Below are 20,752 nucleotides of genomic sequence, written 5' to 3'. Positions count from 1 at the left end.
AGTCTGTTGGACTCAGATCTATGTGTACATTGACCTCAATGACGATGTATTTTCACTCGAGCGCTTACAGCTCTGTGTAATTGAGTCTTCATTTTTTTTCAGCCCATCTTCATCAGACAGTTTTATCTCCTTCTTTTTTCAGCCTCGATGGGAAAATAAACCGAGCATCCGCTGACGTCACTTTCATTTCCTGTCTCCTAACGTAGACGCCACGTCGCTCTCTATCTGTGATCGAGATCTACGTAAAATAAACCGGACCATTAACCGACACTGTGCATTTATGCCTCAGCACCGAACAAGCTGAGTGATTAATTGATATAGATAGAATTAATTAATGTGTCCCCCCCCCCTCCCCCTCGTGCAGAGTCTCAGCTCCATTTTGTGGCCAGATCCGACCGAGGGGACATTGTTTGGTGTTTAGCATTTCTTGGCACCCTCTGTCGCGAGCCTATTTTTAAAAGTTGAAAAGTGCTCCCAGTGCGGCCGCAAGAGAGGACACTGGAGAAGCAAACTGGTGATCCATGATGCTTTCATGAAGGGATGACAGAACGCTACAGCTTTTAAAACTCACACAGGCTGCAGTGATTAATCCTCAAAGCCCACTCAGAGCAAGAGAACCTAATTCTGCAGTGGAGATGAAAAGGCCGATAATTATGTTTATACTTTCTCTGTTTTTAACCCCAGTGCCAAAGGATTTCCTTCATCACGATGCACTATTGGGTTTGTGCTGTCGTGGGTCAACGAACCTGCATATTTTTGATGTGGATTTTGTGTGATCGCTTGTGACATTTTTTTTTTTTCTTTCTTCCTCTGATGCATTTGGTCGGCCCCAGACTTCTGTCTGAGGTACACTCGCCCGAGAATTCAAAGCAAATACATTAATGAATAACTAATCTTTGCAGATGCATGAATCTACATATCAATGTAATCAGAGGATGTTGTGTGCTTGGCTATTTCCAGCAGAGGGGCTGAGAGGATGTCAAGCATGCAAAGCCTCTCTGCATATATGCTAATCGGGCCCCATTTTCCAATCTGAACGTGAACCTTGCAGAAATTAACTTGTTTACCAGTTCACTTTTAAGGGACTAATGTGTCTTTTTTGCACATGCACGCACCAAACTGCATTGCTGCTCACATGTGAAGCCCACGCTTTGCGCTGTGCAGCTGCATGGCTGAGATTTGAGGTGGATGGGGTGCACGCTGGGACATGAAAAATCCTGGGTTCCCAGTGATTTTGCTGTTTGATTACGTGTTCTTGTGACACAGCAAATATTACGGTTATTTCAGGCAGCGGCGGCGCTCGCAGACAGGCAGAGCATATGATTTCTGTACAGATGCAAATATATGCCAAGTGGGTTATCCTGTCACAAATCATAAGGGCTTATCACACTCACCGTAGGAATATCTACGGGTTTGACTTAACAAATCCCCTTCTTTTGGAAATTATACAGACCCTTCAAAAGGGCTTTAATTTACATTACATTGCCCTTCCCCCCACCCTGCGTCTCCGGTAGCTCACAACATCCTATGAAGAATCCGGAATCCGCCTCAGCTGGAGTCTGATGTAAATATTTCCACTGTTTTAATTCCTCTTCTGGGGTTTTCTTGTAATAATCCACACGGGGGATAACATTTTCAAGCGAGGAATATTCCAATAATCCAGCAGTGATTAAAATGAATCTGTGTAAGTGAGAGTCGATATAAAGTCACCATGAAGAGAACAGTTTTAAGCTAATCGGGAGACTCTCCCGTGTTAGCTTCACTTTGCACGAGTGCCTTTTTGTCACAACTTGTAACGATCTCCCCCAACATGCCAGAGGCCTACGGGTGGAGTCGTTGTAAATTACTGCCTGGGTCAAACACGGAATGCAAATCAGCCCGAGGAACAGGTGAAACTGATAATAGTAGCAGGGTGCAGAGAATTTTGAGAAAAAAAAGAAACAGCAACCTTTTTTCTAATTCTATAACGTTGTCATTAACGCTACATCCTTAATGTCTGTGTTTAAAATATTAGAAAATCTGAACAATCGCATCCTGAACAAGTATTTTCAGAGGCAGCTAATTTGAAAGGACTGAATGAACGGAATATAAAACGTCTGGAGAGGAGAGCGATTCCACATGGCGAGCGGGACGCGTCTCTTGGCCTGGATGTCACGCACAGTGGGCGCCATCGGATGATCTTGTGCCCTGATGTGAAGCCAGTGGGAGGAAGGGCTCGCTCTCCAGTGAAGCTCCTCTAATGGCCTCCTCCTTGAATTTCCCTGCCCAAAGGGTTTCAGGCCCCGCGCTCATCCACGGGCCTCTTCATGCTGCAGTTTAGTCTGTGGGACTTTGATAATAGCTGACAAATGAAAATCTCTGCTGACATCAAATGGAGTTTTTGTTTTGTTTCCCTGCTCTTACACTGAAACGACAGGAGAAAAAAATGTCCTCTGTGCTCCGCTGTATTTCATTATCCTGCAGCTGATCTCCGGGAACTTTACCCACACCGACTGCTAGTCTTGCACCTGTGTGTGTGTGTGTGTGTGTGTGTGTGTGTGTGTGTGTGTGTGTGTGTGTGTGTGTGTGTGTGTGTGTGTGTGTGTGTGTGTGTGTGTGTGTGTGTGTGTGTGTGTGTGTGTGTGTGTGTGTGTGTGTGCAAGTGACGTGTATTTGTACATGCATGCCGTAGCTTTGTGCAGGCTGTTGTGTTTGTGCATGCAGAAGTGCATGCCTGCTTGTGTTAATGTGAGTGTGTGTGCGTGTGGATTTACTGTATGTGAATGTGTACAAGTACTCCCGCTAAGTGTAAAGACAGGACCAGGGAGCTGCTCCAGGCACAGCTTTAGTAAAGATCTGCATTCTAAATAAGTTCTGTCAGATTACGCCAGCACATACTTAACTCTTCACTCCTCTGGATCTTGGCTGAGTCTCCTCGGTTTAATCATGCTGGAGACTGTGGGCGAGGTGGGAAGCGACGAGCAGGTGATTAAAAAAGATGATGATCCCAAACCGTTTGTCATTTCATTTCAAATAAAAATACAGACTCTTCTGCATGACTGATTTTTTAATTCTGACGTATGAGACAATATTTTGCTACAGCAGAATGTGTGGTAGAGTCACAGTCTCATGTGCTTGTGTGTGTAAACAGATGTTGATTTGATTATTTTTGGCACATAGTTATATGCAAATGTGGCCAAGTGACCTCCACACGTGCTTTGCATGTATTATCCCCACTGTTGCATGACATTTTCACTCATGTAGTTATGCCCTTGACTGCACATTTTGACTGTGCAGGATGAGAAGCAGATATTTAAGGCGACCCCCATGCATAAATACCGGCCTCGCTCAAATACGAACTGAAAACTGAGAAAAACACACAAGGCACGTACAGCGCTGCGCTCTGGCAGACATTTGGAAGAACTGTTGAGAAGCAGTTTACTCTTTCTGACACAGAGTAAACACATGGGAAACTTTTACAGAAGCACTGTCATATGCAGGGAAGCTCATTCATTCCCCGTCTGCCTCACTCTCTTTCTTAAACAACACACACACACACACACACGATGATTAAGAGGTCTGAGGGCCTTCAGGACACACTTGGACTTGGGGCTGCAGTGAATCAGTGAATCATAGCTCTGATGTGCTGCATGCTTTCTATTCTGATCTGTCAGGGAGGTTCGGGAACTGTGCTCGCTGATGAGTGAGCCGGACCAGACAGGGCCACAGTGGCCAGTGCCCAGTCTGTCCTCCCTCTTCCTCCGGCACCTCAGCACCGCAGTGACAGGTAGGACAACCTGAGAGCAGCCGGCACACACTGCAGGACTGAGACGCACAGCAGGGGTCAATGAGGTCAAGTTAGATCCACACAGACGAGCAATCACTCTGATGTTCGTGTGCAAAGGCACAGACACGAATGACAGAAGCTATTCAGCAGCACACAACACGTGTCCACAGAAAAATGTGAAATAAAGTGTGTTACAATATCTTCATAGTAAATAGTCATTATCAGAATTCTTCATTTATACTTTTTTAAGCATTTTATTTTGATAAATATTAGCGCCTCTCCTATTGAAGCACTTACACAAGGTGTAACATCTCCATTATATATTTCAAGAATATAAACTAAAGTATCTATGTTTGCATATATACAGCTATTAATGTCCTTATTCAAATAATCTGTTATAATTAGTTCAATTTCCTCCGACAATCACACAATGAAGCAATTTCCACTTCAAACATTTTAATTATAAAGAAAATCTCAGCAATCACTGTTTAAACATCAAACACATCTAACTTGTATCGAGATGTATTAATTATATGCGTCCATTAATTATTATGCTTTTATATAACATCTTTCCTGATGTTCCTCAACAGAAGCACAAGCCTCTAACGCACCTGGGACCACATTTAACAAATAGTGCCAAGTGCAAAGTCCAATTCCAACACAACACAAAGCGTCTCACCTTTTTCAACAACATCCGGGCTCCACTTTGTATAAATAAACCAATACAAAGTGTACAAATGTGATCCGTCTTCATAACTTGCAACAGGATTAATCTCTACTCAGTAAACACACACTTGTCCTCAAAGTACCTCTTTGCAAATTATCCAAAAATAACTGTAAAGCCCCTTTTCAGGTTGTTGTTTCTTGCTGATTAGCACAGAAAATAACTCAACAAGGTCGGCCAACATTTTTCATTTCTGACTCTTTTACAAAGCTGATTGTTATTAGAGAGAAAATGTAAAGTATCTGGACAAAGGCTTCTCTACAGGATTATTTAGTATCGCTGAGCGGTTGGGATCAATCCCAGCTAACATTGGGCGAGAGGCAGGGTCACCAGTGTGTCCCAGGGCCAGACACACATCCATTCATTCTCATGTTCACACCTATGGTCAATTTAGCTGGTGCACGGGAAAATGCACACAGACACGGAAAGAACATGCAAACTCCTCACAGAACGAACCCTTAGCCGAAACACCGAGCCGCCATGTGTCAATTCCATTTATTTATAATAGTTGATCAGTTTTTTACAGCAGTGAGTGTAAAACCTTCAATATTCACTTAGTTAGTCATTTAATGGAAACATTTCATTACTTTAGAAGAAAATGTAATCACTGCAGTGTTTTCTTTATTTATTTCAAACCCTCATTGTACATGTGTGCAGCCACCTGAGGTGCATGTTTGCTACTTGTGTTTCATGTGAACCAAAACAAGCCTCAGTATCCGATATGAACCATTAAAATAGTCTCTGTCCTTTTTCATTTTTAATAATTTCATACTACTACAAATATGGGGTCAAGTCAAGGGTAAAATTCAACTGGAAATGGTGTAAATCAGACCTCAGATGTGAGCCTGGAATAGGTCTGATAATATGAGAGGAGGCGAAGAAGCATCGCGCCGGACCGAAGTTGCTGTGCTCTGTCAAACACATCCTCTGGCAGGGCCTAATGTGGCGTGTGACACGTCACACCCTATCACTCTGCCTTACAGATGACCAGCCGCTTACGTATGCCGCGTGCACCACTGGATCCAAAACCAGACACTGTCAGGTGTGATAACGGTTTGAGCGCCAAACCCACTCTGAAGCCTTGCCCTCTCCCATTCCCCCGCAATTCAGCTGATGCCGCGGCCGCACAGCTCGCAAGTCGGCTATGCACTACTGCAAGCATGTGTGGGGTGTGCGGTGTCCTAAAGACGCTTTTATTCCTGGTTCACCTGCACATCCCCCCCCCCCCCCCCCTGGGCTGAAGGCCAGAGATAACCCCGCCACACTGCTCCACCAGCGAACCACTATCCATCACTGGGGGGGGGGTTAACACAGATAAGGACTGCTGCTGATTCCAGATCTTTGGAGGGAATCAAATACCATCAGCCGAGGTTCACTGTGGGGATCCTCAGACAGCCAGAGACAATGCAGATCATCCACATAACTCACATGCACCAAATAGAACTTGTGTTGTATTATTACAACACGACTGTACAACTGCTACAGAAGTTTCTTTTCCCTTCCTTCAGAGCATGTATTCCCTCACAGTTGCACTCTAAAGGCTCGTAGCTTCTCTCTGTGTACTTCACTCAGTCGTTTGCGCCCTTCGGTCCCGAATCGCACTGCCTGCACTTGGCCTCGGAGGTGAATCTTCCCCCAGCACACACTCATTATTTCAATCCTCACAAGGCTGTGGACAGGCCCCTGCCACTTTGATACTCTCTCGCTCGTTCTCTCTCTGTGTCACCATTTCTTCCACTTGACGGAGGCCTTTGTTTTTGTGTGAACACGAGGAGGTTTGCTTTCGCCCTTTTTCGGCTTTTTCTTCTTATATTTATATTTAGGTTATTTTGTAATAGCGGTTATTATTCTGCTTGGTTATATCATTCTGAGCAGAAACCCTCTCAGAAAATGTTTCATCACAACTGCGTCAGTTCTTTTTCTGCGTTTCAACAAATGTAAAAAAAAAAAAGAAAAAGGAAAAGGAAAAGCTTTTGCAGCTAAAACGTCACAAGTTCCAGCAACTTGAAAGCACTTTTTTCTTTTATTCAAATCCAGCAATGTCTGACACATTCTTGATTCGTTTTCTCCTGCTTGGGTTAAAGGTTCAGTGTATAAGATTTAGGTAAAAGGGATCTGTGCAGAAACTTCTATCACAATCCTAGTGATGTTTCACTAGTGTGTGATCATCTAAATTATACACATTGTTTTCTTTACCCTTGAATGGTTCCTTTATATTTAAATACTTCATATTTACATCGGGAGCGGGTCCTCTCTACAGAGGCCGCCATGTTTTTTACAGTGGCCCAGACTGGACAAACTAAACACCTTTTGAGTTTTTATGACAACTGAATGCAACCACATCTCTCTTTCATGTTTGAAAGGGGAAGTGAGGTGAGAATTATTCAGCTGCAACATGCAACTTCACCACTAGGTGTCACTAAATTCCACACACTGAACCTTTAAAGTTGGCATCCCTGCTTGTGCGTGTAACAAAACAAGTAAATAGATAAGAGCAGGTTATAAAAAGGTGTAAGCTCTCAAAACCTGAAACGTCTCGATCATTCCTGTTTTTGTTTGTTTAACCTCTGATCATTTCCCCATTTCCTCTGCTTGGTTTTCTACATGAAGAGGGAATGCTGAAGCGGATAATAACACAGTCTACTGTACGGTCTCTGGGTACCGAAGTTGGATAAAGCAGTGCGATGGTGGAGGAGGAGAAGAAGAAGAAAAAAATCAGCAAGGAGCAATTTTTCTGTGCTGGTTTGTTTCTCTTTGATCTGGAGTGCAGTGAAAGGAGGGAATTATGTAACGTCTTCAGCACACACATGGCCGACTGTGTGACTGCCAAACACACGGGGGGAGTGGTGGTGGGGGGGGGCTGTGGCAAAGCGGGGTGGTGGTGGTGGGGGTGGGGGGGGGGGGGGGGCAGACAGACAAGAGGAAAAAGATAAGGGCCATGGAAGACAGAAGTAAACGGACGTGAGAGGAGAAACATTGCCGCTCGTGTTGGTGTTGGGTCACTTTTCCTTATTAAGGCTGCTCAGCCGAGCCGCTGTAACGCGGACCCCTAACAAGCCTCGTAATGAGACACGAGAATGCCCTTTAGTGACGGTTCAAACATTTATCTGCTGCTCACTGCCCAAAACCCACGGCCTCAATAAAACATCCTTCTCCGACCGTCGTTAAGAGAGGAAATTTGAATAATTATACGGGATCCTGATCTCGCAGATAAGAAAGTACGGACCCCAGCATTAGTATTCGCCCATCGTTTGTATGTCCTAATTGGAAGCAATTCATTAACTTGAAGGAAAAACAGCGCGGTCGGTCTGTTGTGCGGCAGATGGCCCTTTAAATCAATCATTTACAAATCAATCAATAATATATATAAAAGAATGAAATTAAGCCAACTGTATTAATGTGGGGGGAATCACTGGCCTGTGTCAAGCGCCATACGGCCACGGAGCAGGCCAAACAAAGCAAGATGGAGCTGAGGCAGCATGCAACATAGGGGGATGCAAAGGAGAAATGTATTAATAGGATGCTGCCAAATCAGTGTAGCATGCACGCCACACAAGAGGGCCGAATCAAGAAGGAGCTGTCCTCACTGATGGAAGGAGGAAGTAAGGAAAAGGCAAAGAGCGATTGGTGTGTGTGTGTGTGTGTGTGTGTTGGTGGTGGTGGTGTGCAGCTGGGGAACTGATGCTGAGCGACCCGGACAGGGTCTGTTTCTGTTCATTGCAAGACTGTTATCCAGAGTGACCGTGTTGTCTTCTATTCCCTCCACAAAGGTTATGCCATTGCCAGCAGTCCACATGACACAATGAATGAGCCACTGCTGCTTGAGCCGGAGACGCTCATCAGGTCAGTCTTAAAAGTAGCTGCAACCTTGCTCCCCATCAATGCTGCGTCCAGGGGTCCAGCGTTACGGGGAAATCCGCACCGGATCCCAATATTCCCCCACTTCTTGTTTGTGACCTATAGTGAGGCTGCGGATGCATTTTAGAAATGACGTGCTTGGTAATCGGGTGTGTTGGGCTGTCAGCTCAGGGTGCATGATCTTGCCAGCATGACTCAAGTCTGCCCGTGAGCTGCTTCCTGTGCCTGTGCATCTACTCCAGTTGCTTGTATGATCTATTTTAGATTCTTTCGCCCAAGGATGTGTGTGCATTCTCAGTGCAGAGAGCCACAGAAATAAGGAAGAGCAGAGAAGAGGAGGGGGAATAGACAATGTTCAAATAATCTACAGGCAATCATGCAAATTCCCCAGACGCTGTGCACTCAGGGACGCTGTAGATACGAGTGTAGCCTCACATCTTATCCGGGCACAACAAATTTGGAATTATGCAAAGGAAAGAATGAGATCCCTATCGACCAGTTGCGCAGGCTGACATACAAGTAATATGTGAGCCAACATGTGTGACATTGCAAGGGGCCACTTTTTTAGCCTGTAGTAAAATCCTGCGTTTATCCAATTGGATTAATTATGACTCCATACCGTGTCCAGAGTGCACTGTGTTAAAGCAATTTCATTGGCTCCTTCCTTTTACGTAACCGAGAGAGGGAAAAGGGAGAGGAGGACGGTGCTCAACAAATGTGTCTTGACCATGTCTGAAGGCAGCCGAGTTCGTCCTGGCAATAACAGGAGGCAGCGTCGGGGAGACCGGTCCTCCATCGCTAGCCCAGATGTCATGCTCCTTGTGGCCTTCACACACTGAAGGGGCCAAGCTGAATTTGGCATGACCCTGATGTGTCATCCTGATTTAGACACTAGTTTCCAATGTGGCCTGATATCCGTGTGCGTGCACGTTATCCGCCATTGGGGTTTTTTTTTTGCACAAGCAAGAAAATGTGGATCTCCTCTCTCCGTAATCCCACAAGAGCAGGCTTCCTTGGAAGGCACGGTGCAGCAGAAGCAGGGGCATTGTTGTCGGTGAATGGCTGGGGCTAATCTCGTGGAGGCAGTGGTCTGTCGGAGGGGCTTTTGAGCAGATTTGAGCCCGAAGGGGTGAGAGTAACAACAACCCAAAAAGAGAAGGGGGAAAAAAAAGATCTTTCCTTTCTAGTTTAAAGATTTGCTTTATGAATGGCACTCAGCAAATTCAAATTAGCCAAACTGAAGTGGAGGTATACTTATTTCCATTTCCATTCAGTCTTCTAGATTTATATTTATAGCCTAAATTTCAACTATAGATATGCTAATCCAACATAGTGTTTACAGTACATAAATACATCTATAATGACGTTTAAAAGGGAGATCTTTAAAAAACATGAGTCTGGGATATGGAGCCATGTTGGATTAGGTGTACAATGGATTCTGCTCTCAGCCTGAAAGCGAGCTCTTGTCACCTGCAGATCCGTTTTACATGCAAAGTACATTTTCACATCACTGACAGACAGATTGAAGAAATGCTGCATCCCCATCAATCTTCCCAGGATGATGCCGCTCGTGTCTTTGTCTGATCTCCAGGGGACGAGACAATTTGGGGGTGTCTGAAGAGTGGTTTCATACCGCCATCTGCTGGCTGGAAAAGAGAAGACAGCTAATCTCTGCTCTATCTACAAGTCTCTCATAAGGATCATCTGCTTTTTTTTGTTTAAATCCCATTTCCATTATAACATTATAATGTGCACACTAAAATGTTTTCTAGGTCAATGCTGAACTCAAAACAGTCCTCACCACAGAGTCATCAATCATTATTTCCACATTTTCTCACTTTGAAAGTAATGGATTTTTCCAGCTGCAATTATTTTGTCTTTTGTTACCATGACACCAAATCCACCAAACAGCGTCTGCGGCCAAATGAGTCCAAAGAGGTTTCAGCTGAAACGTTTAAGGGAAGATGTCAGATGCTTGTCGAGAACACGGTGACTCAGCCGCACAACTTTTCTCACACACACACACACACACACACAATCCTAACCCCTATCCCTGATCATCACAAATAAACGCCTGACCACCAAACTCTGACCAAAACAAATCCTCACTGTAAAATCTAATCTTAGCATTCGAAAAGGGACCTCGTCTTCTGTTCCCATGGTGAAGTCCTTACCAGGACATAATAAGCAAGCGCAAACACTCGTACACACACACACACAGACACACATTAAATATACAAAGTTTGTTTTTTCACAATAACCTGCAAATAACTGCAAGTAGGACAAAGACCTAAGGGATACTGATAACAGTAAGACTAACTCACATCATTCCAAATACAATACTGTTCCTAAAGTTTAACCTAAATGGCAACAGCTCACACAGTGTGAAGTTTTATCTGCTAACTTTTATCCTCTAACTGTACATACTTCAAATTGTAAATATCTTATCGTCCAAAATGAACAATCATTTAAAGTTATCAACATTCTTACATTTCATTTTGTTTCCCATTTTTATATTTATAGTTGCACAAAACACACCACAGAAAATTCCTTGTATGTGTGAACCTACTTGGCAACGAACTCCCGATTCTTATAAGTGTGTATTTGATACTCAAGGACTTAGCAGCCGCACGCTGGAGAGGAAAAACTGCCAAGAAAATTGTTGCTGGGAGACATTACTCACTTTATTTGTCCTCAAGAGACAATAAACACACTGACCCGTCGAGAGGAAAAACAAAAACACAGTAACCAAAAATGGAAAACAGAACAACTGGTGATCGGTCTCTGAAAACACTACAGAAGAAGGGTGCGGATAAATAAAGATGATTTAGGAAAGCATTCTGAATAATAGCACTTAACCTGCAGGTCTCCCGTAAAAAGGACATGGTCTCTTCAAACCAAAGTCGTCCGGTCACTTAATTCTGTAGCAGTGGCAGCGAGCGTCCAATGAAAACAGAGAATATGCAACAACTCCTGATTGCTTGGTTAAAAAAAAATGGTTCGAGTGCTGTAATCAGTGAAACGTCCTCCTTGTGTGGGACTCGAGTGTCTGCAACACTGAAGTGGCATCGACGAAGAAATCCTCAGTGTTTTATACAACAGCTCTGTCGCAGTTTGAGAAATAAGGAACAGCCTCATTCAAATTAAAGTTACTTCAAACTAAACACAGGGGATATTAAGTGTTTAACCTGCTGATCTGACTGCAGTGGTTCACCTTGAACTTTGGTAAACAGGAAGACAACAAACATGTGAAGGTTGACATTTCATTTGCATGTTTATTTGGAAGAAATTAAGTACAAACAGTGGCATTTTCTTCCAGAGAAAAAAGAACAAAAGTGAACAAGTCAGGTCCTTTCTGCTGACGGTCTCTATGACACAGACGGTCTAAACAAAGCAATTAAATAACAACGGACTAATACCCCCATACATATTACTGAGACAAATCTACTTGTGTCAAACAAGCAGATCCCCCATAATAATAATCCCTAAATTCCACTATGGTACACACAGTCACTCTTTAAACTGTTGGTGTAGACGCTGCACCAAGAGAAGTGTTTGATCAACAGACTGTTGTGTTCCTGCACTTAATCATCTGATAACTGTGGGATAATAAGAATCAACGTTTAGAAAGACAGAACGCATGGTTAGAATATAATGAGCGTCCATGCTACACTACTCTGAATAGAAAACAAAATATCTAGGATCATTCCGCGCGGCGCAATGATAGTCTTACATGGCTAAAATAAAATATAAAGACAGGATAGTGTGTGTAACATCTTTTTTTTTTTTTAAACTGTAAAATATTAATACAAAGGTTTAGGTTTTCACAAACAGTTAATTAACATACAAAAGTCTGAATTTACAATATTCTATCTTAATCAGTGTTGACAAATAGATTAAGCTACTATAAGTTGACAACTTCCAAAAAAAGGGTGAGAAATTAATTCTAATAAAACTCAACTGCATTTAAAAAATAAATTGTGGCTCACTGACACATTTTGTCCACGATAAGGAAGATTTCTGCAGCTCTCACCATGACATATTAATGTAAAGAACACAAAGGTTTGTAACAGTATTTAGTAAACAACTGAAATGACTGACGCATGTCAGGCAGTCGTGGAGTCAAGTCAATGGTGGAATGTTGATCCTACTTCTTATTAATTTAACTCTGACAAGGAGGTTATATTATCGCCCCTGTTTGTTAGTTTGTCAGCAGGATTACACAAAAACTACTGAAAGGCTTTTTATCAAACGTTGTGGAAGGATGGGAAAAAGGGTAGATCCAGAAGATTTTATACTAAGGTTCTTTTTTAACATTTCCTTAAGATTCCCAGGGAATAATTTATGGATGTTAATGAAAAAAAAAACAGGCATATTAAGGGCACTAATATCAATTGATGCGTGTAGTTTTATGCGGATTGATTGAATTTAAAAAGGGACTGTTGGGCCTTGGTGGACCTACGTGCTCTACTGGGTGCTATTCTAGTTAATTCTGCATTAAAATGATAGTTTTAAGGATAGATTATTGTCACTGAAGCGATGGAGACAGACTCTTTTGTTCTCATTAACTCAAAGTAAGAATCCCGTTGTCCTTAACATAAAAATATCAACGTGCTGAGAATAAATAAAGCCACTGCTTACAGACTGTGCTGTAGAAAGTCAGATTTCACTGTATTCAGTCGTGTATAAAGCATCCAGCTCCACAGAATAACAAAGCAACGTAGCCTATTAAACTGCATTCAGACAACCTTGCCAGAGGCTGTGATGTGTAGATGAATAAGATAAACCTACATATAGTAATGAAAACCAGATACAAAAAATATATTGAGTACAACTGTACCAGCAGTGAGTATTTCTAACATGTTATAGATAAAAAATAAATTCTGAGTAAATATATATATATATAGTATAGAATAAGGATTGTAATAGAAACCAGCTATTTGAAACATGCTTTCTAGTTAGGGATATGTACTTTGATTGATATTAGTTTGCTAAGTAATCAGCCACAGTGAGCATATAAACAGGAAACTAATACGATTTAGTCAACAGTGGATACGTCCAGTTCAGGATCATAAAGAAGACAAAGGTTAGTCGAGGGTCTTCAGAAAGCAGAGGGACCAGAGCCTAAATTGCATTATGACCATTTCAAAACCAGGTGCGTTCTTAAACACATCAGTTCCAACTGGAACAGGCGACCTGCTACCTAACCGGTCCGAATGTTATAGTGCAGATGAGACCTGGTTGTCCTTTTCAAGTAATATAGATTCAAAAAGCAGTGAGAGTTTATAGAGTGAAAACGATGAAGACCAGATCTATGGCTTATATGTTGAGAGAAAGGCGGGGGGGTGGGGGGTTCTTTGGCTATCAAGGCAAGTGAAAGGCCGGTTTAACAGAACAGATGCTGACAACCAATTGTAAAATCTATGATTGTATGAATTCCACAACCACCATCGTCAATCCAATTACAGTATGTAACATTTACTTTCTCTTCTTTGATTGAAAAACTTCCCCAAAGTGTTCTAATAAGAGGTTAACCTCACCGTCCACAAGTGAACAGCCTGGCAGCACCACATCTTACATTGTTCTTGGCTAAGGGAAGTTGATGCTTGGCAAGAACCAAAGACTAAAGAAGGTTGATTGTAATGTTTACTCCCTTCCGCTTCATGGATCTGCATCTGGGGTCTGATGACCCCCACCCTTGGCCTTGATTTGGAGCCAGGCATCTCCCAGAGCTTTGGCAAAGTGGTCATCCACCGAACCTGTGATGGAGACCGAGTTGGACTCAGGCTCCGCTTCTTTGTAGTTTTTCCCAAGGCTGCGACGGAAGTGCTCCTCAATCACGGGGTCACATACGGTGTTGGCTAAAATAAAAAGATGTGTGGAGGAAGGAGACCAAAAACTCAGTTATTACCATGCAGGTAATATAGAAAGTTAATTTAGCTATGATTAAGTAAACATCTGTCACTACTGTAGAGAATATGACAGTTTCACGGCCTCAGTTTACGTTCTTTTAAAGGCTACTTCCAGAATGATGCTTTGTAACGCACTGTCACAAAGCAAAATTGTCTCAAACGTATTTCATGAACATGACAATGTGTTCCGTGTCCTCCCCAGTCCAATAAAACTCCTTTGGGAGGAGGTGGAACGGGAGATTGGCTTCGTGAATGTGCAGCTGACAAATTATGTGACGCAATCATGTCAACATAGAGCCCAATATCAGAGGAATGTTTCCAAGTTCCCGTGGATCCCTGCCATGAAAAACTGAGGCTGTACTGAGAGCAGAGTGAGGCCCTACTCAGTGTTTGTATGGTGTGCCTAATAAAGTGCTCTGTGACTGTAAAACACAAAGAGTTTCTTAATCAATGAGCATAGAAGTTTAACTTTATGTGTCATAGTGAATGTAATAAATTCCCCATCATTTACTTTTTTACATTAATCTGACATTATAAACAGACAGAGTGTATTGAGAGTGTATAAAGTGTGATGGTTTACCATTGGTCTTCCTCTGATCAGCAGGTGGGCTGGGAGAGCAGCCGTTCATGTGGCAGTGAGAGAGATTACAGTTGCGGTTGCTCGCCGGGGCACAGGTAATAACTGAGGGCCGATTCTAAAGATGGGGGGAAAAAATACATAATTGCCAAACACAAACTTTTACACTAAAATATAAAGTTTTGAGCAAAGCTGCGCATATAAATAAATTCAGAAATGTATGTCACACGGGCCGTCGTGGCCATAGAGATACATTAAGTATGAATGCTGCTTTAATTTATCAAAATTATACTACAAACCAAATGTTTTGCAAGTTGACGTACCTGCTGCCGCTCTACAGTCCCACCCATGACAGATCTCTCTCTGCCCCCAACTCCGATGTCGTGGCTGCTTTTGGTCAGAGGCAGAGGCTGGTCTACAGCATAGCCAGAAATGGAAGCATACAAGTGGGTCCCATGGAGACCATTAGAAGAGGATGTAATGTGCTCCACAGGACTGTGACTCCAGTGCTCATTACGGTTGTCTCCAGCAGAGGGACGGGCCCTTGAAAAAAGAAAGTACAAATTAAGAATAAATTAACAGCAGCCACAACTTTTCATGAGACAATGCAAATATTAAATTAATAACTCATGTCTATAGAAAAAATCCATATCTTGTCCTATTTGTGGTTGCAACCCTTTACAGCCAGGAGGTGGCGTCCTGCGAGCTGTAATTTCGTTTTCAGACATGTTACTTCATAATCTCTAACAGGGGTTGGTCAGGCTGAATGGTTTGGTTGTTCCTGGATGAACTTAAATTGAGGATTTTACCCTTTTTACACAGTATATCAATATGGTTCTGGTGCTGTTTACCTCTATAAACTGTACTTAATCAGCACAGAAAAGTTGTTAACGCGCATTACTGCCTGTTTATGAGAACAGGCAAAAAACACCCACATTCAGATACACTCCAATCAGGAGAGGAGTAATATTTTTTTTAAACGTGTCATATGTAACAAGCAAAAGAAATCAAAAGGTGTCACTGAAAATGTTTCTTTGACAAAAAAAAACATAAACACATATTTGAACATTTGTAAAATAAACTGGCACAAAATAATGAAAAACAAATAAAACATTTTTAAAGACACTTACAGCTGAGTGGCAAACAATCTACTCATTTTGGTCATGTGGTCGTCATCACAGTTGATTCGGTCATCCATTTGTTCTTCTCCATACTTCCGTTTGCTTGGACAGTGAGGAGGGGGCCCGGTTATGTTGGACATGGCAGTGGGCATGGGGGGTGTCCTGGACTCATCTGTGGGAGAAGAATCAGGGGTTTAAATAATCTCACTAATTCTAAATCTATGTGTTTTCACTGAAGTCCCGAGTTAAGTCACAAGTCATTCCATTTTAACAACAGAGTGATAATGTACTAACTCTACACAAATCACGAATGCAAAAAATGTCCAGGTTTACGGACACTTGGATGACACCACGGGAGCCGTATGGAGGCATTTTATGTTTGTTTTTTTACATGTGAAGAAGTGGTTACCATTTAGTTTAATTGTACTGGATCTGGCTGCAACACTGTTTACCCCTGAAACTCCAAAAGTGTTTTGTGGACTCAAACACTTCACCCACCCGTTCATCGGCATACAGCTGAGTAAATAATGAGGGAATTTTCAATTTTCTGTGAACTTAAGTCCACGTTATAGTTTAGTTTCTGTTAGATAGTAGGTTTGTGCACAGTCTTTGAGAAGGACACTTGTTGACTTTATGTAATCCTTCGCCTCTCGACCTAACCTTAACAACTATGTGCCTCACCTGCACCTGAGTCGAAACTAACCTGAGCCCTACGCCTAACTCTTAACCAGACATTTAAAGGTGTGTCAGAAAGTGAAAGTATCATCACCCGGTCAACCATAACAGTGTAAATATACACAATAGGTGCCCAGTTCAACAATCCTGCCTCAAAGTGTGTAAACAGTAGTGTGTGTGTGTGTCTCTCTCTCTCTCTCTCCGTGGGGCAACTGTAATAAAGTGCAAGTAACACATCAGGACACTTCCACACACAAGTTAAATATGTGATGTAGAGACAGACAAACCCACCGTCGTAGTGCAGTCTCCCGATGTTATTGTTCATCTTGTCCAGGAACTGAGAGTTCAGCAGGTCCATTCTAGTGAAAAGCATTTACACGGACAGGCTAGCTGCTAACATGGATGTTAGCAAGACGTGCCAGCGAAGAGAACAAGCGGGCTGGTGTCCTGTGGGACAGACACGAGGGGGGACGATGAGAACAAACGTTTACAACACTTTGAAATCAGTTTAATAAACGAAATGATGTGGTTTTCTCGAGTCGACCGATTAGCTGGCGGTGCCTGGGGGCTAACGCTCGAAAGGCTAGCAGCTCCACTAGCATAACACGCTCAGCCAACCGCTGGGCTAACTTTAACAAGCTCGATTTTTACTATCAAATAATATAGATAAGTTTGTTATACTCCACAAAATCCAGCCCATAATACACAGTTAAACGGTTATAAGTTATTTACAGGAAGTTGGGAGACTGGCTAGCTAAGCTACTTTGTCAATGGCGCAAGCTAGCGTTAGCCATTAGCAGCTTGTCACAAACTTTTGGAGGAAAACTTAACATTAGCTCAAAGGTTCAGATTGTGCGTGGAAAAGTCGAACAAACACGCAACCGAGTTACAACTTCGCGGCAGCTTGCGGTTCCGCTCGGTGACTTCAAGTCGGACGACAGCGCTCCAGCCGCAGCGCAACGTTAAAAGTCAACGTTACTCACTCGGTCGACGAAAGTTAGCTTCGGTCCACAACAACAGCAGCAGAGCCTCCGTTTGACTGCTGCACTTTTCTACCGCAAACAAAAGAGTGGCGAGCGGCCCTGGTGGAGGCGAGCGGAACAGCAGCCAGGCCGCAGGATGGCGAACAGCTCACTGTTAATCCCACAAGTTTAATTTCTATAGTCTGTGTTCTCTTCACTGTCACTGTTCAGAACTGTTAATGCACTCACCATGCAGTCTGATGCACTCACTGTACATCTATACATCTATACATCTATACAGCTATACATCTATTTATCCATCCATCCATCCATCCATCCATCTATCTATCTATCTATCCATCCATCCATCTATCTATCTATCTATACATCTAAACATCTATCTATCTATCTATCTATACATCTAAACATCTAATTGTATTTATACATAAGAAAATGTCTGAAGGGAGCAGCAATGACAAATGCAGTGGAGGAGTTATTGCCAGTAATGGTAGAATATGTGAGTAGGCATCTTGTATATCAAGCAGTCTAATCTGCCCCTCTTTCACGAGACGTTAATTGAAAAAGCAAATCATTTAATCAAATTGAAAATTGAAATAGCCCCTCACATCCCTCAAATTAGTTCCTAAGTAACAATTAATTTGATAACATACAAAGAAGCTCACTAAATGATTTACCTGTCAAAACAAAATAAAACTTAATCAACACATTTCCTTAACATACACGCTTTAATAGTTTTTTTAATATAATGTTAATATATTAGGTCTCTTCCCTTTGTGGTCATCCGTCTGGTACTTTTTTGCGTAATCCTACTAGCGGACACACAAAGAAACGCAGATGAAAACATGACCTCCAAGGCGAAGGTAATTATGTGGACATGCAATAATCTGCAGACTATTCAGCACCATATTGTTGAGGTGGAGAGCACAATGCAAGCAGCTGATCAACCACCTGACTGCAACACGGAGGTCAGTGTGGGGGGGGGGGGCTTTCTCATCTGTGAGGAAAATCTCAGCAAAGTGGAGGCTCGTGTGGTTAGATTCAGCTCATGTTACAGCTTCTATTAAGACAATGAAAACATAAAATTACACCTATTCTTAATATTGTACAGTTGACATCCTGTGACATCAGATCCACAATTGTATTATATGAAAAGTAAAAGCCTTTTGACAGGGGGAAAAATCTATAGTTATAAAAAAAAGACAAACAACGGTGACAGTATAATTATAATGTGGGGAAACAGATTGACAATATACAAAAAATACAAAGAATATTGTACAACATACAAGCTGTAATTAGAGCTGGAGCTGTCACTGTCATTGATTCAACAAGACTCTACACTAATAATGTGAAGCTCTGCTATGACACATGTTATTATATCTGCTGTTCTCTCCATCTCCAAAATGTTGATGCAACACAAAAACAATCTGAAGAAATATCTCTGCAGCCTAAGGTGAAGAAATACAAGTAGTAGAATGTTGGTTAGTCATTTTAAACATTCCTTGTCCCTACATATTTGACTTTTTAAAATATTTGCTCGTACATACTACATATTTCTCCTAAAAAATATTGCACAACATATGCATCAGTTTTAGCTGTTTTTGCACATGCAACCCAATGTTACAGTTATTTGATTACCTATAATTTTCATCATATTGTGTAAATGGTCTGTATTGATATAGAAACCTTTCTAATCTTGACGACCACTCAAAGCACTTTACAGTACAGTTTTGCCATTCACCCATTACACAGTGCATCTATGTGCAGCACTGTCTCTGTATACATCACTCCCACACTGCCATCGGGGGGGGGTTGTGGGTTCAGTATTCAGTATCTTGCCCAAGGACACTTCAGCATGCGGTACGGGGGAGACTGGGATCAAACTCCAACCTTCTGGTTCGAGGACGACCCGCTCTGCCTCCTGAGCCACAGCCACCTGATAATATGTTAAATATTGTGGCCTTTCTTTGCCTTTCTCTGCAGCCCTAAAGGTCCCTCATTGTAAAAAAAAAAGACATTTGCATTCCTCATTTGATAATAAAGCTGATCCTCGTTCTATAAGAATACTGTGGAAATACCATCTCACTGATTTCCCCCATGATTCTGTAAGCACACTCCCGTGAAAGGCCTTGGTGCACACACACTGTCCCTGTCCAGGAAACTGCCGACAGTCACCCTGGTGCTGTTAGATGATCCAGGGATCGTACCAGAACCATACCCAAGGCTCCCGTGAGCAGCACAGAAAATCCATAAAGAGTATTTTAGTCTGACTTTGACTCTCTGGTTGGTTCATTTCATCACTGACTGACCATCACTACTTGCATTTTCTGGTGAGTTTTACCAAACTACAGTAGTAGGTGGCAATCCATTAGCTGTGATTGTAAAACTTTACTGAGATTGTTTATCAGTATAAAACCACAAATATATCTTCTTATGGATATTAAAACTTTGAGTGTAAAATGAGCGATCTTGAAATCTCCTAATGGCTGAGGGAGAACTCCTTAAAATCAACAAGTTGTGTTTTGTTTTATAGTTCTTTGGAGGAAAAATATTTATTCTGGCAAATAAATAATATTTGACATACCTTTTTAAACAATGTTTCTTTAGGTCGCATATTTGTGAGTATCAGTTTCAAGACATGTGGCTATTTGACTCTGGCTTTGTTCTGACATCTGAATATTGCAAGTTATTGATTTATTGATGTGTTGACTGGTCCTTTTCAAAATGTATTGCCTCGGTGGGAGACACAGTGGTCTGACGTTTTCATCACATAGCTTCTCTGTATTCCTTGTTTATAAACTAATTAAACATGGTAGAGCAGCTAATCCTTGTATTTTATACGGAGGAATAGAAGTAGCAAATTCCTTTTTCATACAAATATTCTCCTCAAAAATAAGTAATGAAGTAACTAGTATGTTCTTTAAAAACCTTACAGGCTTTTAATCATAATTTATGCAATTAACAGATTTCTAATCCAGAAAATTAAAAATATCATCAGGTATTATTTAGATGTATGTGTGCAGAAGTTAATGTGTACATGAAAATGTAGTTTCTTATAATAATCGTATAAAGTCTAATACAATAGTCAGGTAAAGTGTCATGTATGGATTTTTAATGCACTAACACTGATGAATCAATC

At 41.9% G+C, this 20,752-nt stretch overlaps 1 protein-coding gene across 4 annotated transcripts; it reads right to left on the bottom strand.

Moving 5' to 3' along the window:
• Window positions 1–11,603: 11,603 nt before the first annotated feature.
• On the bottom strand, window positions 11,604–17,758 carry vgll4a (vestigial-like family member 4a). 4 transcript variants are annotated; one of them, XM_034590783.1, is made up of 6 exons: window positions 17,617–17,758; window positions 16,925–17,080; window positions 15,968–16,130; window positions 15,161–15,380; window positions 14,841–14,955; window positions 11,604–14,209 (listed from the first exon to the last, which is right to left on the bottom strand). In XM_034590783.1, exons 2-6 carry the CDS (start codon window positions 17,004–17,006, stop codon window positions 14,010–14,012), a joined length of 780 nt encoding a protein of 259 aa, XP_034446674.1. In that variant the 5' UTR covers window positions 17,007–17,080; window positions 17,617–17,758; the 3' UTR covers window positions 11,604–14,009. The 4 variants fall into 4 exon arrangements, with proteins under 4 accessions (XP_034446674.1, XP_034446675.1, XP_034446678.1 ...); XM_034590784.1 differs by having other exon boundaries at window positions 17,509–17,630; XM_034590787.1 differs by lacking the exon at window positions 17,617–17,758 and adding an exon at window positions 17,527–17,545.
• Window positions 17,759–20,752: the final 2,994 nt, after the last annotated feature.

Source organism: Hippoglossus hippoglossus, chromosome 7 (assembly GCF_009819705.1).
Source record: "Hippoglossus hippoglossus isolate fHipHip1 chromosome 7, fHipHip1.pri, whole genome shotgun sequence".
NCBI lineage: Eukaryota > Metazoa > Chordata > Actinopteri > Pleuronectiformes > Pleuronectidae > Hippoglossus > Hippoglossus hippoglossus.
This window is presented reverse-complemented; position numbering and strand designations above follow the sequence as displayed.

What these genes read in the sequence shown, in the direction of transcription:
- vgll4a (XM_034590783.1), bottom strand. Translation starts at nt 17,006, where the DNA reads ATGCTTTTCACTAGAATGGACCTGCTGAACTCTCAGTTCCTGGACAAG. An exon ending in AGATTGTTTGCCACTCAGCT is followed by an intron (nt 15,381 to 15,967) that starts GTAAGTGTCTTT and finishes TCTTTTTTCAAG; the next exon opens with GGCCCGTCCCTCTGCTGGAG. An exon ending in GGACTGTAGAGCGGCAGCAG is followed by an intron (nt 14,956 to 15,160) that starts GTACGTCAACTT and finishes CCCCATCTTTAG; the next exon opens with AATCGGCCCTCAGTTATTAC.